Source organism: Brachionichthys hirsutus, chromosome 21 (genome assembly GCF_040956055.1).
Source record: "Brachionichthys hirsutus isolate HB-005 chromosome 21, CSIRO-AGI_Bhir_v1, whole genome shotgun sequence".
NCBI lineage: Eukaryota > Metazoa > Chordata > Actinopteri > Lophiiformes > Brachionichthyidae > Brachionichthys > Brachionichthys hirsutus.
This window is the reverse complement of record NC_090917.1, coordinates 9302761-9323122: the sequence shown is the minus strand read 5'-3', so window position 1 is coordinate 9323122 and position 20362 is coordinate 9302761. Positions and strand designations below refer to the sequence as shown.

At 47.3% G+C, this 20362-nt stretch overlaps 2 protein-coding genes across 2 annotated transcripts in view; one reads left to right on the top strand and one right to left on the bottom strand.

The window, feature by feature from the left end:
- The first annotated feature begins 7155 nt into the window (after window positions 1-7155).
- LOC137910490 (1-phosphatidylinositol 4,5-bisphosphate phosphodiesterase delta-3-A-like) lies at window positions 7156-17040 on the top strand. The gene is made up of 16 exons (XM_068754929.1): window positions 7156-7246; window positions 9798-9853; window positions 9941-10052; window positions 11705-11933; window positions 12450-12579; window positions 12747-12972; window positions 13260-13461; window positions 13725-13869; window positions 14076-14228; window positions 14524-14680; window positions 14761-14910; window positions 15000-15116; window positions 15201-15379; window positions 16058-16193; window positions 16613-16762; window positions 16844-17040. Exons 1-16 carry the CDS (start codon window positions 7156-7158, stop codon window positions 17038-17040), a joined length of 2430 nt encoding a protein of 809 aa, XP_068611030.1.
- Window positions 17041-19884: 2844 nt separating this feature from the next.
- Window positions 19885-20362, bottom strand: part of LOC137910489 (unconventional myosin-XVB-like) — a 40829-nt gene continuing 40351 nt past the window's right edge. Inside the window, 1 exon segment of the mRNA XM_068754928.1 lies at window positions 19885-19959. Coding sequence (XP_068611029.1) covers window positions 19885-19959 — 75 coding nt within the window.

Below are 20362 nucleotides of genomic sequence, written 5' to 3'. Positions count from 1 at the left end.
CGCTGCTGGTGGAACTGCAAATCACGTGGGTCAAAGTCAAACTGAGGAAGGGCGGACAGGTGCGGCCCTGGCCCTCCACCTGGCAAAACCTCCTGCCCCGCCTCTTCTGCCAGGGTGACAAAAGGCCCACCCACAAGCGCAGGGACGAGCCTAGACAAGTGGAGGGCTCGAGGATACGGGAATTATTTGCTGCTCAGTTGGGCGAGGGCACTGGGATGCTCTTCATCAGCCATGGATACGCTGCGGATACATGAAAAATGCACGACGGTTAAAAAACACATGCACATATCTACCGGTACATAGTAGCAATCTACAGCAGTTTATCAAGCATGAAAATCAATAGACAAAGGCAGCATGCTGTATGGCGCTGGGGGGCCTCTATTGAAATGCCCTGATTCTCGTTGTGTAGCCACAATGCAACGACAATAAGGGCTTTCTATTCTACTCTATTCTGATTCTACCGACAGCAGGCCAGGCTCACCGCTCACTCCGGAACAAAGAGCCCAGTGGACCGCCGACTCCAGCGGTCCACAGGCAAAGGTCGAACCGAGCCGAGCCAGACAGGCCGGAGGGCGAGAGGAAGCAATGACGGCGACGCAAGACTGTGTTTAAGGAAGACTAAAGCTGGACAGCCCAGCGAAGGCTCCAAGGAAGGCCAAGGAAGGCCAAGGACGGGCGTCCCAAAGAGCCGCAGACCGCTGAACAAAATAACTTCCTGTTTTAGGCCCATGTTTGTCACCCCTAATGAAGCTGGTCTCTTTAACATGAACAGTTTCTGATGTCCTTGTGATGACAGCAGGTTTAAGCAGACCTGAAAAATACAGTTTAATTGCTATTCCAGTCTGCAGAGATCCTCTACGCATGTCTGCAGGAGTCATCGCCTCCTATCTGCAGGAGTCGTCGCCTCCTATCTGCAGGAATCGTCGCCTCCTATCTGCAGGAGTCGTCGCCTCCTATCTGCAGGAGTCGTCGCCTCCTATCTGCAGGAGTCGTCGCCTCCTATCTGCAGGAGTCGTCGCCTCCTATCTGCAGGAGTCGTCGCCTCCTATCTGCAGGAATCCTCGCCTCCTATCTGCAGGAATCCTCGCCTCCTATCTGCAGGAATCGTCGCCTCCTATCTGCAGGAGTCGTCGCCTCCTATCTGCAGGAGTCGTCGCCTCCTATCTGCAGGAGTCTTCGCCTCCTATCTGCAGGAGTCTTCGCCTCCTATCTGCAGGAATCATCGCCTCCTATCTGCAGGAATCCTCGCCTCCTATCTGCAGGAATCCTCGCCTCCTATCTGCAGGAATCCTCGCCTCCTATCTGCAGGAATCCTCGCCTCCTATCTGCAGGAGTCATCGCCTCCTATCTGCAGGAATCATCGCCTCCTATCTGCAGGAATCCTCGCCTCCTATCTGCAGGAGTCATCGCCTCCTATCTGCAGGAATCCTCGCCTCCTATCTGCAGGAGTCATCGCCTCCCATCTGCAGGAATCATCGCCTCCTATCTGCAGGAATCCTCGCCTCCTATCTGCAGGAATCATCGCCTCCTATCTGCAGGAATCCTCGCCTCCTATCTGCAGGAATCCTCGCCTCCTATCTGCAGGAATCCTCGCCTCCTATCTGCAGGAATCCTCGCCTCCTATCTGCAGGAATCCTCGCCTCCTATCTGCAGGAATCATCTCCTATCTGCAGGAATCATCTCCTCCTATCTGCAGGAATCATCTCCTCCTATCTGCAGGAATCATCTCCTATCTGCAGGAATCATCTCCTGTCTGCAGCTCCTCCATCATCTGATCCTCTAACGAGCTCTTCAACTTGTCCTCTCCACCTCAGGCTGCTGGGACTCAAAATGAGACTGAGCAGGGGCGTCGCTAGGATTTAAGGACAGGGGGGGCTTAGCCCCCAGGAGATGCACAGGATGTGAGCAAATGTAGCGTACGAGCACAAAACCTCACAAACGGCTAACAAGGACTGAGAAATTATACATTATTATTATTTCAGTCTGTTTTAAACAACAATAAACAGGTTTAACCAGTAAGAGGATGTTTACAGCATTAACAATAAAATAAATGGCTCAAATTACAAGTTACTTGGTGGACGGAAGCATCAAAGAACGCCGTCTATTTCTAAGAGTCGATCACTCTGTTGTGATTCTGAAGCTCGTCTTCTTCAATGACTGCAAGACTGTGAAGTATTTTCTGGCTCGTTTGATGCAGCGAGGAATGCAACCGACGCAGTGCAACCGACGCAGGGCAACCGACGCAGTGCAACCGACGCAGGGCTCTAAAGGACCTTTCACATGAGCAGCTGCTTACGGGCACTGTTAGGGCAACTTGGGTAGAACCTTCAGAGAGGGAAACATGTCTGAATCAAGGAGGTTGTGCAGAGACAATATATCTTTGGGAGAACATCCAGCCTCTGTTTCAGGCCACCAGAACCTCCTCTGTTTTCAGGCTGAAGTTCATTCAATTGTGATCCACTCAAGAAGTTCTCACATTTAGGCCTGCATGCTGGATGCCTTTTAGTAGCTCTGCATCTACTGCAGAATCTAAACTCAAGCTCGCCAGCCATCTTATCCACGCAAGGGAAAAGTAACTCTCTTTTCATCGTGTCTGAGTTCTATTCAGTGCGTGAACCTGCAGGTGCCTCCAGGTTCTGCAGGTTCTACAGGTCTCTGCCCCTGATTCAGGGAGAATGTGGGCGTGGCACAGGGCTGTGGTTCTCTCATAGCTCCATGGCTAATGCGTCTGTGCGTTTCCTTTAAGTGTGTCACACAATAACTAAATGTTACTACCAGCAGTGATAAACGTACTTTGTTGAAAAACTTTATTTTATCCATTCTTCATCCAGCCGTTCACGTTCTTCTCCTAAAGCTCTTCTCTTATGTTCTGTGTGGTTCAAACACGCTGAAGGGACCGACGTCCTACAAGTAGCGCGGCCACAGGGAAAACGTGGACCTTGTTTCAGTGATGCGGGCATTCTCTATAGGAACAGGTGGAACGGGTTCTCTACCTTACGTCATGAAGTGAGGGGAAACTGATTCATGATCAGATTTAAGTAAATAATGACAGGTTACATGTTTTTAAACATATATTCTGGCGGCTTTAATAGAATATGTCCGCATTTTTTGGTAAAAAATTTTTTTTTTTTTTTATAAAACAACCCAAAATTATTTAGGGGGGCTTAAGAATATTTTAGGGGGGCTGAAGCCCCCCTAAAACAGGCCTAACGACGCCACTGAGACTGAGTATAACTGCGTTCTCTTGTGTTTTCATATGAAGTAATTAACGCACGCAAGCCACGTGTTACTGAAGCTCATGACGTGGTGAAGAAGCTGTCCAGAGCCAATCATCTGGGGCGTGGCTTCCACCAGAGAACGTGCAGGCGGTAACTGAACCTTTAACCAAGGAAATACGTTACAGCTGCTCAAAGGTTGGCGTGGATTGCGTTGTTGTTGTTGTTTTGGTGAACGATCGTGGGAAATCAAACGAGAAACGCGACGTTGCCTCGTAAATGACAGCGCCACGCTAGCTACAGGTGTGGCTAGCGACACTCCTAGCAGCCCGCAACATAGACTAGATTAGGATTTAATCGGAGTTTATGCTGGTCTGGCATCTCGGTTTCCGCCGACGTCCTCCTGATGTCAAAGGCAGATGCTAACAGACGTTCCGACCAACATGGCGGCGGATTGTTGAGTCTTCACGATAATAACGCAGCGAATATATTCAGAGTGTCGGTCTGCAAACTCACCTTCTGTCGTTCTCATGTCGTCGTTGACATTCCTTTGGCGCTATATCTTTATTCCACAACACAAATGGACTTCTGGTATCTCAGTGCGCCGCGGCGGCCATGTTGCGGAGCCTGGAAGACAGACGTGGGCTGTGATTGGCTCGCGTCGAAGCGCTCTGGCTTGTGATTGGCTAATAGCAGAGTGACGTGTGCGCTTGTTTGCGGTTCTGTTGTGAAATGGGAAACCTCCCCTTTCTGACGAGCAGGAGGAGGAGGAGGAGGAGGAGGAGGAGCAGGAGCAGGAGCAGGAGGAGGAGCAGGAGGAGGAGCAGGAGGAGGAGCAGGAGGAGGAGGAGGAGGAGGAGGAGGAGGAGTGGACACTGGACACCATGCAGTTCCTGATATCTTCATGACAGAAGTTGGCTATTCGTACTTCAAATACTTGTAATTTATACATGTAGCCTAGTGGGAAATGGCATGTTATTCCGCCACGCCACAAGAGGGCGCACCATACTCGTATGTGCGCTTCCGGTACAGCACAGAGGAAGCTCAATCTCTTTGACTGCCACGAGCGGGAGCTGTTGCCTGCTCAGAAGCGAGGGTGACGTAAACATCGGATTCGCGACCGATGACGGATGTAAAACTCGGTCGTCACTGGATTGAGTTTTATGACGGAACCCAACCCACTACAGTTATTTTATTGCACTGTTTTGTTTCAATGTATTTCTCATTTTATGCACCTGTCGATGCACACGTGCAGAGAAATCTGTTTGCTAAATTCGGTTAACCCGTTAATCCCCAAATCACCAACACTGCTCTTCATTTCCAATACGGAGAGCAGTCAAGAAATAAAAGAACCTTTCATTTGTAGCTGGGTGTCTTTTGTCACACACATTTCACCAGCCTACATACATGCAGACCTCCAAATCACACCTGAGTTGCTGGAGCCAATCCCAGCTCGTTATGGGCGGGACGCGCAGTACACCCCGGATGCATCACCAGCACATCCCAGGACCAGGCAGAGACGAGCAACCACGCACTCACTACAGACACTTCAGTGACCCATTGGCCCTAAATCACATGTTTTTGGAGGTGGGAGGAAAGCAGATATCAGATAGGATTCGAACCCAGTACCTGCTTGCTGCGAGGCAACAGCGCTAAACAATATGATCTTGATTCCATCACTCTCTAATTACAACTAGCAAGGCATATATTTGTTCCCCCTGTAACACGACAAACACACGTATGAGGTCAGAATGATTAAATGTTATTTGAAGAGCAGGATGGCTGATTATTTTTTCAGAATTCATGTTGGAACATAAAACAGACACTAATAATACATACAATTCTATTATATTACTGTTAAGTATTTGTATATATTATTGTTTTCTGTATCTGTTTCTGCACTATGTACATACTGTTAATTATTATGTTTCTTTGTTTAGTGGAGCATTGTTGCTGATATAATTTATTACAATTCCCTGTGGGATTATTAAAGTATTCTGATTCTGAATTGCATGGCATACTAAGTGAATATTTATAGCAGAGGTAAATAAAGACTTATTTTTCAGACTGTCTAAAAAATTATTGCAGAATTTCAAGGATGTTTTGAAGCAGAGTGGTTCCTGAACCGGAGCAGATTCAGGAAATGTTTGCCACGCGTAATAAACGTCATATCAAACAAGCTGAACCTCATTCAAGTTTGATATGAACTTAATCCACATTCCACTTACCTAACATAACACCACATAAACGAATGTATTCTTTTTTATGCTAACCAGCAGGCCCCAGGCCTAAAGCTGCGGCGCCACCTGGTGTAGTAGCTGCAGAATAAAAGACAAATGCGTTCGTTCAGTGTACCAAGTTTTATTTGCAGTTATGTTCATGTGAAATCATATCATATATAAATGGGCCAATCACGGCCCAAGGTTGGATTGTATCATTTTGTCTAAAAATTTGTTCTATTTGCAGCACAAATTGTATGCATAAGAGTGTGCTGTTCCTTTTCTCAACTCGTGTAATAAACTGTAATAAACCGATGGACCAATTACAGCCCACGCTTGGGACGTTTGTCCCGCCTCCAGAGAGCTCCGCCGGGCAGGCTGCCCTCGGCAGAGCTCGTTTATCCTTTAAAGTGAAACACACACAATTTAGTGACGATGGTGTGCGTCCATTAAGTCTAGTGTTTGTTTATATCTGTGTATGAAGTTACAATGTTTAAAATTAATTATTATAAAAAATAAAGTTGCATTTTGAAAATATGTTTTTCTTGCTATAATCAAAACTTCATGGTTCACTTGCTTTTTACTTCATTTTAAACAGTGAAAGCTGCACAAGTTACTTACAGCATAAACATAGCTAGAAATTGAATATTTATGAAACACAATGTTTTCCTTTGTAGTCAGTTACACTGGGCGTTATAGAAATCAATTGCATTCCATGATTGCAGCCTTCTCTACACACCGAGCGATTATCTTTATTCAGCAACCGTTGCCCTGGTTTCAGCAGACAGTGTTAGAGGACGAACTAATGTCATTTATGAGTCTGTGATTTGGGAAGGTGGAAAAACCCAGCAGACACTGAAGGGGACGCTGGCGTCAAAGTCACAGAGCCGGAAACCAAAAGCCGGAAATGTTTAAAGGTTTCTTTCACAACAAAAGCATAACAATCATAAAAAAGAATTGACAGAAGACCAAGTGAAAACAGAAATCAACAGAACTAAAAGACTAAACTAAATTTTAGTAATTTAATTATTATAATTTCTTATTTTTTCTAGTCTGTGTTATTTAGTAATTGTCGGAACTAATTCCTCTCCTTACGGAGTCTTTTCTAAGTACCGGAATAAATTTGTGTTTTTTATGTTGCACAAGACTCACTGAATATATCTTTATTTGTGAACCTTAACCAAAGTGTGATGCCAAATATGTCCTCATTTTCAAGATGATCCTGTCTAATACGTCATCTAAAATTAAAGCAATTGCTTTTAATTCACAATGTTTTTGTTTTTATTATTCATTTAATTTATCTAGACGTATTGCTCTGTGAGAAATCAGTTCAACGCGCTGAGGTAGATTATCTGCTATTGATTGGCGTCGGGGCCGCCCCACCAAACAACCAAAGCGACTGACGCGAAGAGCGCTTCACTTTTATTTTGAAAGTTCCCCAGGAAGCCACCGTCTAGTGTCATTGATTCATACATGTCTAATTATAAACCCGATCTCGATGACGTCACAGCCTCCAGACGAGCGTCTGTCACTGTTCCAGGAGAAATAATGAGGTTGAGTCTGGGAGACTCTGACGTCATCCTCCTGCCGGAGCTCCGCGCAGCTGATCCCGCGCAGCTGATCCCGCGCAGCTGATCCCGCACAGCTGATCTCCCGTCTGAGAACGAGTCGGATCCAACGGAACCGGGAGAGGAAGGAATAAAGCCCGGCTACCTGGCAGAATGTTGGGCAACAGAAATAAACCAGGGACGGCGCTGAAGAACGGAGCCGGGACGTCCGAATCGAAGGCCATCGACCCCCTGAGGAACCTGGGTGAGTGATCAGCAGCTGATCATAGACTATTGGTCTGTTAGTACCGTTATCTCCTCCTCCACCCCCCCGCGGCTGCTGCTAGGACATATTTTAAATATGCACAGTAACAACAATGTTATCCTGCAGGACGCAGCACTGAAGTCCAAAGACCAAATATCCCGAAGCCGTTCTGAGATTCAGGGGAAACAATGATCCATTTAAATGTGTTAAAGGTGTTATAACAATAAATGGTGATGCTGACAGTCTGCAACGTGAAAAGGCTCTGGGGGTGAATCAGAAAGGGTTATTCAGGAGAGAGAGAAAAGCAGATCAATATTCCAGTAAGGCTTTTTGTCCAACAGTCTCTTCAAAGATATTACAATTCCATACATCATATTAATATAGGACATAATGAATAAATAATGTTAGAAAATAAAGAAAATCTATGAAGATGTTCCTCTTCAGGGAGGGGAAGCTGAAGCCTGAGACCCAGCCCGTTGACGTGTCCTCTATAGTGGACTGTCCACTACAGGGGACACGTCAACGGGCTGGGTCTCAGGGGGACATGCCCTTTCGATTTATAAACTTAAAAAAGTAATTAAATTAGCATTTGAGTTTGCGTGAATGATCTTTATGAAACCGATGTGAGTGCTAATAATCTGTGAGAGCCATTGATCCAGATGGGTTCTCGTTGGTGTGTGTTGGTGGGGGCTACATGATGAACGGGTTTGGTGCAACCTGGCCCCACAAGGCCAAACGGTCCATTTGGATTCGTTTAAAGCCTTATTCAAATCCAAACCAGATGTGTGCCATCCAAAAGGCCGTCCTCGTGGCTCCCCCCGGTTTGACTGCTGCGGCTCCATAATTCAACGGTTCTATTTTTGGCCCGGGCCCCACTCCTCCTTCACCATAATGAAAGTGCTTCTCTGGACTAAACCCAACCGTAGACCAGAGTCTGCATCAAAGCTCTGCACCATTTCCTCATTCATTTAGAGACATAAACAAACATGTTTTTGCGCTTTAGTACATTTAAATGTGGTTCGACTGCGAGTCATTATAACACTGCTTATTAATGTTTACGTAACCTTTGCTGCCGTTCTTACATGTTTATACGTAAGCAGCGTGGTCTGCCTCCTCTGACGTGCAGCACTTTGATTTGTCCCGTGTTTTATCTTGGCATCCATCCCAGAGAACACGGAGCAGCTTCTGACCTTTTGAGCTGCATTTGTCCAGACTGGCTTGGTGGAGGACGCCAGCCTTCCCAGTACTAGCCAGTATTCCCACTGCAGTACTTTACACCTACAAGCTGTTCAGTGTTACGGGACACATTGAGTTCTTGATGCCTTTGTCTCATGCCACACGTCTAACAGTTACTACACGGAGCCTATTTTAACCCTTTATTCATGTATCACTAGTCCTAGTCTGAATGCGGATTAACAGATGTTGAACGTGAGACGAAGGATGGAAGACTGAACTGCAGCTGCAGTAATTAAAATATACAAAGTACAGTTCATAGAATCATTCAGCTTGATGTCACATCCTCTTCATCATTCCTGCATAAATCTGTCTCACGGAATCAGTTTAGCTGAAGACGTTTCACCTTCATCCAAGAGGCTTCGTCAGTTCTAAATGACTGCTAGAGGGTCCAGGTACTTGTACTCCTGTCGGAGGGTCCAGATACTTCTACTCTTGTTGGAGGGTCCAGATACTTTTACTCAAGATTCAAGATTCAAGATACTTTATTATCATTATGCGAACAGAATAAAATCTTGAGAAGGCCCACGGCCTAAGGCACATATCAAATCAATAACTAAAGTCTCTCTATTTTAAGGAACAATATATATATATACACAAAGAGAGTGAGAATCACAGGCAGTAGTGCAAAATAGCAGCAGCAGCAACAGGGCCGGCATAAAGTGTCCCAGATCGCTACGGGGGAACGACTGCTTTCACAGCTCGGGGGAAGAAGCTGTTCCTGAGCCTCGCTGTGCTGCTTCTTATTGTCCTGAACCGCTTCCCTGATGGGAGCGGGACAAACAGTCTGTGGCCCGGGTGGGTGGGGTCTGTGGACTCTGGAGGTGTAAACGGAGTCCAAATCAGGCAGACGGTGACCCACAATCCCGAGCTGTCCTCACCACCCGGGATAGGTGGAAAAAAAACTGGCGAAAATATAAACAAAAATACAAAAACAAGCACGAAGAGCCGGGGGCCTCGGGCCGCAACGTGTGTACGCGCTGCCATTCCGGAAACGGAAATGGACCCTCTTGTTGGATGGTACAGGTACTTGTACTCCTGTCGGGGGGGTCCAGATACTTGTACTCCTATTGGAGGGTCCAGATCCTTGTATTCATGTCGGGGGGGGGGGGGGGGGGGGGGGTCCAGATACTTGGAGAAACTTGGAGAAAACAAAGGACTCAAACTTAGAGTCCTCAGGAGTCATTCGCCTTGTAAGGCTGGATCGAGCGGGATTTGAACCACCAACCTGGAGATGACTTTGCTTCAGTCTGTATCAAGTGCAGTTTTTATCACATCAGCCTTTTTGAAGCCGTCGTTTGGCCGGTTTGCGTTCCAGGAGTGGAGGATGATGAAGATGTGAAGAAGATGCTGCAGGGCTCCAGCATGGTGAAGGTAAATCATTCACAGAGCGGTTCCTTTTTAGTCCGTCATCCTTTTGAGATCAAAGCGATTTAATGGGATCATTTGTCTTATTCCGAGGTCCGCTCGCCTCGCTGGCAGAAGCGGCGAGTCCTGAAGCTGCTGGAAGACGGCGTGACCGTCTGGTGTCAGTCCCACAAAACCTCCAGCCGGGCCAAGGAGCAGCAATCCTGTACGTTATTCATCATCATCATCATCATCGATAAGCGACGGCGTATTATAAACCAGAAGACTTAGAACGCAGACACGAATCTATTGAACTGAAACGCAACGCTTACGTCAACCTGGGGGGGCAGCGCGACGTTTAGAAGAATTCTGCAACGCCGTTTAGCTTTGAAGCTTCCAACGGTTTTACATCGGCCGTCTTCACGTGGGTCGGTCACTAACCAGGGGTCGGTCACTAACCAGGGGTCGGTCACTAAGCAGGGGTCGGTCACTATCCAGGGGTCGGTCACTAACCAGGGGTCGGTCACTAACCAGGGGTCGTCACTAACCAGGGGTCGGACACTGACCAGGGGTCGTCACTAACCAGGGGTCGGTCACTAACCAGGGGTCGTCACTAACCAGGGGTCGGTCACTAACCAGGGGCCGGTCACTGACCAGGGGTCGGTCACTAACCAGGGGTCGGTCACTAACCAGGGGTCGGTCACTAAGCAGGGGTTGGTCACTAACCAGGGGTTGGTCACTAAGCAGCAGACCTTGCTGCTCGGGGGCGGGGCGAAGCAGGGATACACAGAAGCTATTTTTACACATTTTAAATGCTACTTGCTGCTCTGCACGGAGCAGAACCGACTCCCGGAGCCTCTCTCCTCCGCCACCATCGGGTCAAACACCCTGCCGTGATTATAGAGTTCATCTATTTTGGGCCTGGGATTAGAGCCCATCCTGCAGTAGAGATGAAAGGAGATTACAGTGGCAGTCGGCCCGGAGCCTGTCGTTTGCTGCTGTATGATCAGCCACCCGGGCAGAATACAAGGCTTTTAGCCACACGACGTGAGCTGCAGATGTTTGTGCAGATGTTCGGGTGTGCCGAAGGGCTTTTTCTGGTGCCACCAGTGTGATTATGAGTCATTCATCTCGCTTTTATGACGACCTGTTTTGTTAACGATCGATTCGACATTAATCCCAAATATTCTCTAGTTCTGCATCGTCCTGACGTTTTCCTTTTGGAGACCCATTTCATGATCGTCTTCTTCAAGTCGGTTCAAGACGAAGCTCTTCAGATACCAGCGGTGTCCTCTTGAGTAATCGGGTCAACGTATTTCAGATCCGGTCGCTCAGATATTAACGTCCAGCGTTTGTTTGTCCGTCCGCCTGGTTTTGATGAAATATGCAGGGCATGTTGGGAATGTTACCAGAAACAGATGATTACGTTTTGGTGATGATCCAGAAGAGATTCTGGATTGTGGATCAGTTAAAACATTTTGGTTGCGTTGGAGTAAATAAAGCTTCAATTTGGAATTTGACACAGTCATGTAGGGGGGGGGGGTCTCTATCTCACCACTAAATTTAATCTGGATCAGATCCAGAACGGAGTCAGGAAAAAACATTTAATTTTAACATTAAACCCATTTATGTATTCAATAATCAGTTAGAAATACACATCAGCTCTGATTCACTTTGACTTTTCCTGGTTGGTGTATAAAGATACCGAGAACAATCTAGAACATGGGTGTCAAACTCTTCTTCCACCCTTTGTTCTTCCTCCACCCTCCTTTGTTCTCTCCCCCACACCCTTTGTTCTCCCCCCACCCTTTGTTCTCCACCCTCCTTTGTTCTCCCCCCACCTTTGCTCTCCCCCCACCCCCCTTTGCACATGCCCAGTCTCTGTAACGGAAGTGGAGTGTGTTCGGGAGGGTTGCCAGTCAGAGACTTTGCGCCAGATGCTTGGCTCCGTCCCGGAGGGCCGTTGTTTTACAGTGGTGTTCAAAGGGCCACGAAAAAGCCTGGATCTCCTCTGCCAGAGCCAGGAGGAGGCTCAGCACTGGGCCCGTGGCATCCGAACCCTGCAGGGGAGGGTGGACAACATGACCCAGAAGGAGAAGCTTGACCAATATCCTTTCAGGCTTGTATGAAGAGACAATAGCATGAGGAATATTTAACCTTTTAGATGGAGTCCTCCGTGGAGTCTGAAACAACTGTGGCAGCGGCGCAACAGACATCCTCTTTTAGACTGAAAGAAGCGTTCCAAAAAATAAACACAATAAACGGTCGTATTCCACAAGTCGTCTCAAAGCACACTAGAGTCTGGCTAGAGTAGCCATACTGAGTAGATACTCATACTACCTCCTCCAGGTGCTATAAGTGGTATAGTAGAAGTATCTGGACTCTCTACCAGTCTTAACCTAAACAAATGACTCAGTCGCTCCAATGTATAGTCTGACTGCGTTTCTCATCAGCTGCTTTACTGCATGAAGGTTGTGGGACCCACGTCAGATCCCTCAGCCACGTTGGGAGGTTTACTTTACACCCCGACTTACCACACGAGACTAACACAAAGGATTGGACCCATCCTAAAGCACTTCATCGTGACTGAGGCTCAGAGTCTACCTTGACTGCTTGTGGCTACCTGGATTCATGCCTACCTGAGTCGAGCTGACGAGAACCACGATGATAAGATGAGCTATGAGGAAGTCCGGACGCTACTGCAGATGATCAACGTTGACCTGAGCGACCAGTACGCTCGAAGCCTCTTCCAGGTCGGAAACACACTCAAGCTTCCAAACATCTTCAGCCCGTAATAAAAGCTCACGTGTAAATTCATCTGACTTGAGTAACATGAGACTTTAACAGTAACACGTCGTTTGAGTCTGGCAGCAGAGCCCCGCTTGACTGAAGGACCTAATTCAGCCTCTTTCTCTGGCAGAAATGCGACCGGTCAGCCGACGGCCGGCTGGACGACGGCGAGATAGAGGTGTTCTGCAGGGAGCTGCTAAGGCGGCCGGAGCTGGACGCTGTGTTCATCCGCTACTCTGCAAACGGCTGTGTGCTTTCCACTGTGGACCTGAAGGAGTTCTTGAAGGACCAGGGAGAGGATGCTTCACTCATCCATGCCCAAAGTCTCATACTCACCTATGAACTTAATGAATGGGGTACGGAGCCCAGTGACAATATTAGCACTGAGCAAAAGGCCCTGGTAAAGCCGCTGGATGCTAGCTACCAGAGTATTCATGTGTGTCAGCCACAATAGGAGTTAGAACTTCTGCCGGCCTTTCTTTTCACAAAATGTAATTTATAATTGCTACAAACATTTTGAGATATTTTAAATATTTTGAGAGACTTAAATATTCACATCCATAAAATACAAATCCCTTTCCCTCCTTTAGAACTATTCATGAGAAGAATCCTGTCCCGTGTTTGTGCCTTTTGCCCAGTGCAGCCCAGAAGCACCAGTTCATGACTGCCAATGGTTTCACCATGTACATGCTGTCCAAGGAGAACTGTGCATTTAACCCGGAGCACGCTAGAGTGTACCAGGACATGCACCAGCCACTGGCCCACTACTTCATCTCCTCCTCCCACAACACCTACCTCACTAAGGACCAGCTGACCGGCGAGAGCAGCACAGAGCCCTACATCCGGTGGGAGCCCATGCTGCGGCAGGTTCTGTTACCTGGACGACGAGTCACGCGTTGTACTAAAATGTTGAAGACTTAGAAGATGCCACTTTATAAAGCTGCTTGTTTGTTTACAGAATCCTTTGATATTGTGGTTGTACACTCACACATTTAAACACCTTAGTCCTGGATTTGGTTTTAATTAACAGGGACCAAACAAATAGACCATTGGTCACTGTGTGTGTGTGCGTGTGTGCGTGTGTGTGTGTGTGTGTGTGTTCTCCTAGTGCCCTGAATCATGGCTGCCGCTGTGTGGAGCTGGACTGTTGGGACGGAGACAGAGGACAGCCTGTCATCTACCATGGACACACACTCACCTCCAAAGTACCCTTTGTTGAAGTCATCGAGACGATCAATGAATATGCATTTAAAGTGAGTCCAACAACCAGAATCGTTTCACTTATCGGCTAGACAAGGTGTCATTTTGTCTCCTAGTGCAGTCCACACAGAGACAAGGACAGGAGGACAATGCGTTTATTAGTTCTCATTTAGGTATTTACTTCTGAAATCCATGTTGTTTGTTTGATATGAACTTGGACTATAACTCCCTTTGTCTCTGACTCCCCCGTCTCCCCCAGGCATCTCCTTACCCTCTGATTCTGTCCATGGAGAATCACTGCTCTGTGGAGCAGCAGACCATAATGGCCCGACACCTGCGCTCCATCCTGGGAGAGAAGCTGCTCAGCAAGCCCCTCAGTAACCGGGATCCCCTCAGCCTGCCTTCTCCGGAGGTGAGGGGGCTGGAAACGCTCTCACCTGAGACTGAGAGGAGGATCAATCACGTTTGAACAAATGGATTTTGATCATTATCTATTTCCTTAACCCGAGCTTTAATTATTCACCTTTTAGATCCTTCTGAAAAATGATGGAGGTCACAAGTTGTCTCATCATAGCTATTAGCTCATCTTACCTCAAATGTATTATTGTATGCACATGCGTTACACTAAATGTACCTTCTATGTTCTTGCACCGGTACTGCAGTACTTCCTAGTTTCATCTTCAAACCAGTGTTTTCTGCGTGTTCAGGATCTAAAGTATAAAATCCTGGTTAAGGGGAAGAAGGAGCACCCAATGGAGGAATGCTCCTCCAGCTGTTCAGACCTCAGCTCCTCAGACGAAGAAGCCAGCGAAGCCAGCGGCGTTGACGGCAGGCCGAGGAGGAAGGACGAGGACAGAAAGGTGGGTGCCGCCCGATGGCCTGCCACGCAGCGGCAGCAGGTTGGGGAGGTTGACCAGCTGCTTTCTGTGTGTGCTCTCAGACAGGCGTGTCCAAGCTGAGTCCAGAGCTGTCAGAGCTGGTTCTGTACAACCGGAGCGTTCCCTTCAGGAGCTTCGAGCAGGCAGCCAAAGGTCCGGCCACCGACATGTCCTCGTTCTCTGAGAGTGGAGCGCTCAGGCACATTAAGGACTCGGGTATGATGCTCTGGTATTCTGCTTGGTTCACAAGGTGCAGGTCCTGAAGGGAGTGACTCAAGGTGCTTTTGGACTTGTCTTCCTTGCAGGGATACATTTTGTCCGTCTCAACAGCCACCGGCTCAGCAGGATCTACCCCTCGGGCCAGCGCCTCCAGTCGTCCAACTACAACCCTCAGGAGATGTGGAACGGGGGCTGTCAGATTGGTGAGGTCTTATTTTAGGATGCTGCTCGTTACCTGTACCCCCCCATGGCGGCCGCAGTAACAGGAGGACATGTGTTGTGTCTAGTTGCTTTGAATTTCCAAACACCTGGTGAGCAGATGGACCTGAACCACGGCAGGTTCCTGCAGAATGGCCAGTGTGGGTTCGTCCTGAAACCTCCTTTCCTGCGCCAGCCTGACATCAGCTTCAACCCAGAGAACGTCGGTGGAGGTTCTGGCCACAGGCCCGTCCTTCTCGCCGTTCGGGTAAGATGGCATCCCCTCCTCACACAAACTGACGGCGGCGCCGCCATCAGCGATTCAGAGAACGGCAAAGTGGGGTTCGGTATGGCTCTGCTTTCATTTCTGATACATGGATGTACTCTTGTACCCACAAGATGGTACCAAGATGAATCTACAGTAAACTAGAAAGTACTCAGACAGCACAGACCTCCGCCGAGCAGCTCAGTCGCCCTACTTTGATTTACACCCCAAATAATTGTACTACATTCATGTTATCTATATTTTTAGATTCCTTAACCATGAAAACAAACCTTTAGCAACGATTCACGTTGATGTCATTATTAGCATAGACGTTATTCACTAGAAGCAGCCTTTCAGTCATGGTGGATTCTTCTGGATTAGATCCAGAGCTTCTGAAGATACAACAAACCCGTTTGTCCACTGATAAGTCCAGCGAGTCTTGGTGAAGGCAGCAGAAACAGAACCTCCTCGGCGGACGGAGGCGATAAACAGGCAGGTGACGCTTGTTGACCCATGCCCCATGAACAAACACACAACACAACAGTAAACACACATGTTGTTGTCTCCAGAGGGAAAGGCTTTTCAACAGATGGATCAGATGTCTCATCCTGTGGGACCTGAGCGATGCTCTGACGCCGGGCTGCAATGAACGATGCTCTAAAGTCTAATTGATTGTTTCAGGTTATTTCAGCTCAGCAGCTGCCGAAGCCGGAATGGGACAAGCCCACATCTATTGTGGATCCTCAGGTGTGGGTGGAGTTACAAGGGGTTCCTATAGACAACAGCAAGAAGAAAACCAATCATGTGGACAACAATGGTAAATACCTACCGACCCAAACGAACCCGTATAAGAACAGACAGATTTAGCTCTAATTGTTGTTGAAGTTGTATAAAACAAAAATCACTTTTCCTACTAATCCATCCTGATTATTGGGATATTATATGTAAAACTAACATTCACAAATATTAATCAATAAATAGACAAAACCTAGCCAATTAATAAACTAAGATCCGCATGTAAAACGTTTTCAGTGGGATTTCCTGGGTCTGAATCCTACGTCTGAATCCGATTTGGCTCCCAATCTAATAACCTCTGACCTGGTCCTGGGCCGATCTCTGCTCAGAACCGAGACAGACGTGAAGAGGACAGGTGGACCTGCGTTCCTCTGACACGGCTGTAGGAGTGACTAAGAAGAGGGAAAGTTGGGAGTTCTGAAAGTTCCCTCTGTGGTTCAGGCTTTAACCCACGGTGGGACTGTACCTTCAACTTCACTGTGCATGTCCCTGACCTGGCTCTGGTTCGCTTCATGGTGGAGGACCACGACTATACTTCCAGTAACGACTTCCTGGGACAGTACACGCTGCCTTTCACCAGCCTCCGAACAGGTGTGTGTGGGTTCAGCCAGGTCGGGATGTGATTGGATCTATACGACTTGCTCTCTGACCTTCTGTCCCTCGTCTCCCCAGGTTACCGTCACGTCCCACTGCTGAAGCTGGACGGCTCCAGCCTTTCACCCTCCTCACTCTTTGTGCACATTAAGGTCTCCTCATGTCAAAGCAGTACCTCAAAGTCACCAGTCAGGTCACCAGCCAGGTCACCAGCCAGGTCACCAGCCAAGTCACCAGCCAAGTCACCAGCCAAGTCTTCTGCCAAGAAAGCCTAGTCCCATCTCTACCCCAACCTGAAGCATGGAGACGACCAGTGGAAGATGCCAAGGCATGAAGCATCTGTCCAAACCTAAGCTAAGAAAGCCTCAGGCTCTTATTACAGAACCAGAGTTGTTTTAAAAGTTGTGAAAAGTTTAACTTTATCCTCTGTCTAAATTTTATGCAAAACAAAGGTTTGTCTGATGCAGGGAAACTGCCCGGTGTTTGGAGGCTTTGAAGCAGGAAGTAAAGAGCATGTTCAGTGTGTTGACCAAGCGCACCAACGGGAATGCTTGAAGCCAGAATGGACTCTTTCATAGAGGGTGGATTCTCAGAGCAGGACTCAAGACTTTAATCACAATCCATTGAACCAGCTCAGTCCACGTTTATGTACTTTTACACCAGGAACAAAGATTGGTGCTAGATTTTATCCTACTTGTAGAACAAAACCTCTCCAACTGTTGCATGTTCAGCATTCTGGATTAGGCAAGTAACAAGGGACAAAATTAATAAGTACCATTCTAAATTCTTAAAAGAGTATTGTATTGATGAAATATAGTTTTGTTATAAACGTATATGTCAAAGAAAGACACCGCTAGGTTTAAATTTGGAGCCTCGTGCTCTGCATTGGTTTGACGACACTGCGCTGCAGATCGACCAACGTTCCCACTAGCGGCGTTCTCCAGATCTGCTCCGCTGGGCTTTCCTGTTTTGAAACAGGAAACACAAAGGGATCTCAGTAAAGTCTGTAATGAAGGGAAATCGATTCAAATTTGAGCTGAACTAGTTTTTTAGCTTTAATTTTCACTATGCAAGAAACAATATCTGTTTACAGGCTTTGTAGAGGCCGAAGCCGAAGCCGGAATGGGACAAGCCCACATCTATTGTGGATCCTCAGGTGTGGGTGGAGTTACAAGGGGTTCCTATAGACAACAGCAAGAAGAAAACCAATCATGTGGACAACAATGGTAAATAGCGCCTGCACCACATCAGCAATCAGCCGGACACTACATATACTCTGCTCACACACCACACCGCTGCCAGATCGTCCAGTGACATGCTCCTAGTCCGTCCAGCACCCTTCCTGCACCAGCCTCCCCATGTACTGACCTTGCCTGATTCTGGGATTCCGTCTACTCGCCTGCCCTCATGCAGCTGAGCAGCTTCAGGATGTAATCAGAGTAATCTTTTCTGCGGCGCTGCGCTCTTCTCTCGAGGCGTCGGGTGGATTTCCTCTGAATACGACGGCCCATCATCAGATCATCACGCAAAAGCTGTCCATCCGTCCACTCTGCTGTTAAAGTTATATCCTAACGATGATGAAAGGACATTGTGACACCGTCATGCTGATTCTTCTTTGATGTCTTGTATGATGACACATCGGGACATTTTCATGTTGATGTCAACAAGCTGCGATTCTCCAGGTGAAATGCTTCCAGTCTCTTACTGTTCCACTGTCGTCATGACAACCATGTTCCGTTCGTGTTACGAGTGAGCAGATCGTCCGGCCGCTCTCAGTGTAAATGTAATATTTAAACATGTTACTGACCTCTACGGAGGTGAAAACGTGTTTCTGCCTGTCTCACACGTGCTGAACTAAAGAGGCCTGTTTGCCGTTGTATAACGTAGCCCACAGTGAATCATGTTGATGCTATCATGCTATGCTAGGTGAGAAACTGTGTCATTGAGTAGAAATAGAATTTGGTCAGTTATGCAGTAATAACATGCTAATGTGCATGAGACGAATCTGCTGCTCTTTATATTAGCTGAGTCATAAAGTAGACGTCGTCTTTATTCTGTGTTTAGCTGTGTGATGTAAGGACAGTCAGCCATGACGCTTTATTCCCGGCAGCGTTTAGATGAAATGCACGCCGATGGGAGGAATCCCTCGGTTAAAGGAGCAGTTCCCTAAACTAAATGTCGTTACTTAAGACCTATGGACATTTCATGTGAAGGTAATCAATCAAAGCGATCACTAGTCGGCCTGTCGGCAACAAGAAGGGACATCCTGCTCGACATCCGAACCATCAAGCTTGTGATAAATGTACAAGCCATCATCAGGATGTTTGTCGTCAGGACAGGAGCCCCCCCCCCCCGAGTTATCGCTACACCTGAAGCATGCCCGGCCTGCACAGACATGGCTTCAACTGTAAAAACTAGTACTGCGTAATTCAAAGCGCTGACGTCGTGTATTGCGTCTGAAGTACTACACTATTTGCTTTTGTGATGCACCAACTACAGTATAAATAAATCTGATACCATTGATTACAAAGGTGATAAAGATTTGTGTAGTACAAATGTAATAAATGATGAGAATGGATCAAGATGATGAATTTTCAGGATCCACCTTTCCTTCATTCATTGTCATTGGGGGGGGGGGTAACCTAACCAGTCACCAGTTCACCACAACCAGCGTATCACCGTACGGATCCTGTCATTACATCAGAGGACGTGCAGAAGACACAGACGTCCTCATGCCTGTCTTTACAATCGAATCAAAATCTCCTGACCGTCGTCTTCCTAGAAAGACGTTTCCTATTCGTAAGAAAACAAAGACGTAAAGTTCTGTGGTCAACTTGGCTCTTTATTGATTGTAAATTATGCTACAACATCATTAAGACAATCATTTCCAACAGTTAACCAAACTCCACATTTCAACAATTGTGTCACAGGATTTAAAAGCATAAAAAGAGCCGTCTGATAGCATTGATTGTTCTTATATAAAGTCCTAATAGACACGAGATCGATCAGCTGATCTGTTAGGGTGCAAAGATAACACAGAGGTTAGACCAGAGAGCTAAAACACATTCATGTTACACAACAGTGTGTGTGTGTGTGTGTGTGTGTGTCCACATGTGGCTTTAAACGGAGCTGCTGCTTGATGGTTGGGTCAACTCTTTCACTATGAGAGCGAGGATGTGGCACAACTCCTTCGCCTGGAAGAGAGATGAACACATGGAGTTTAGGTTTAACAGAGCATGGAGGATTTATCCAAGAAGCAGAACTCAGAATGGGCCCGGTGGATCAGGGTTCTGAACTTCTGATCACCAGAATGGGCCCGGTGGATCAGGGTTCTGATGACCAGAATGGGCCCGGTGGATCAGGGTTCTGATCACCAGAATGGGCCCGGTTGATCCGGGTTCTGATGACCAGAATGGGCCCGGTGGATCAGGGTTCTGAACTTCTGATCACCAGAATGGGCCCGGTGGATCAGGGTTCTGAACTTCTGATCACCAGAATGGGCCCGGTGGATCAGGGTTCTGATGACCCCTAACGTGCTGCAGTGGTTGGTGGGAATCAAACAGAAGAAGCTGCTGCTTTGTGTTTTTGTATTCCAAC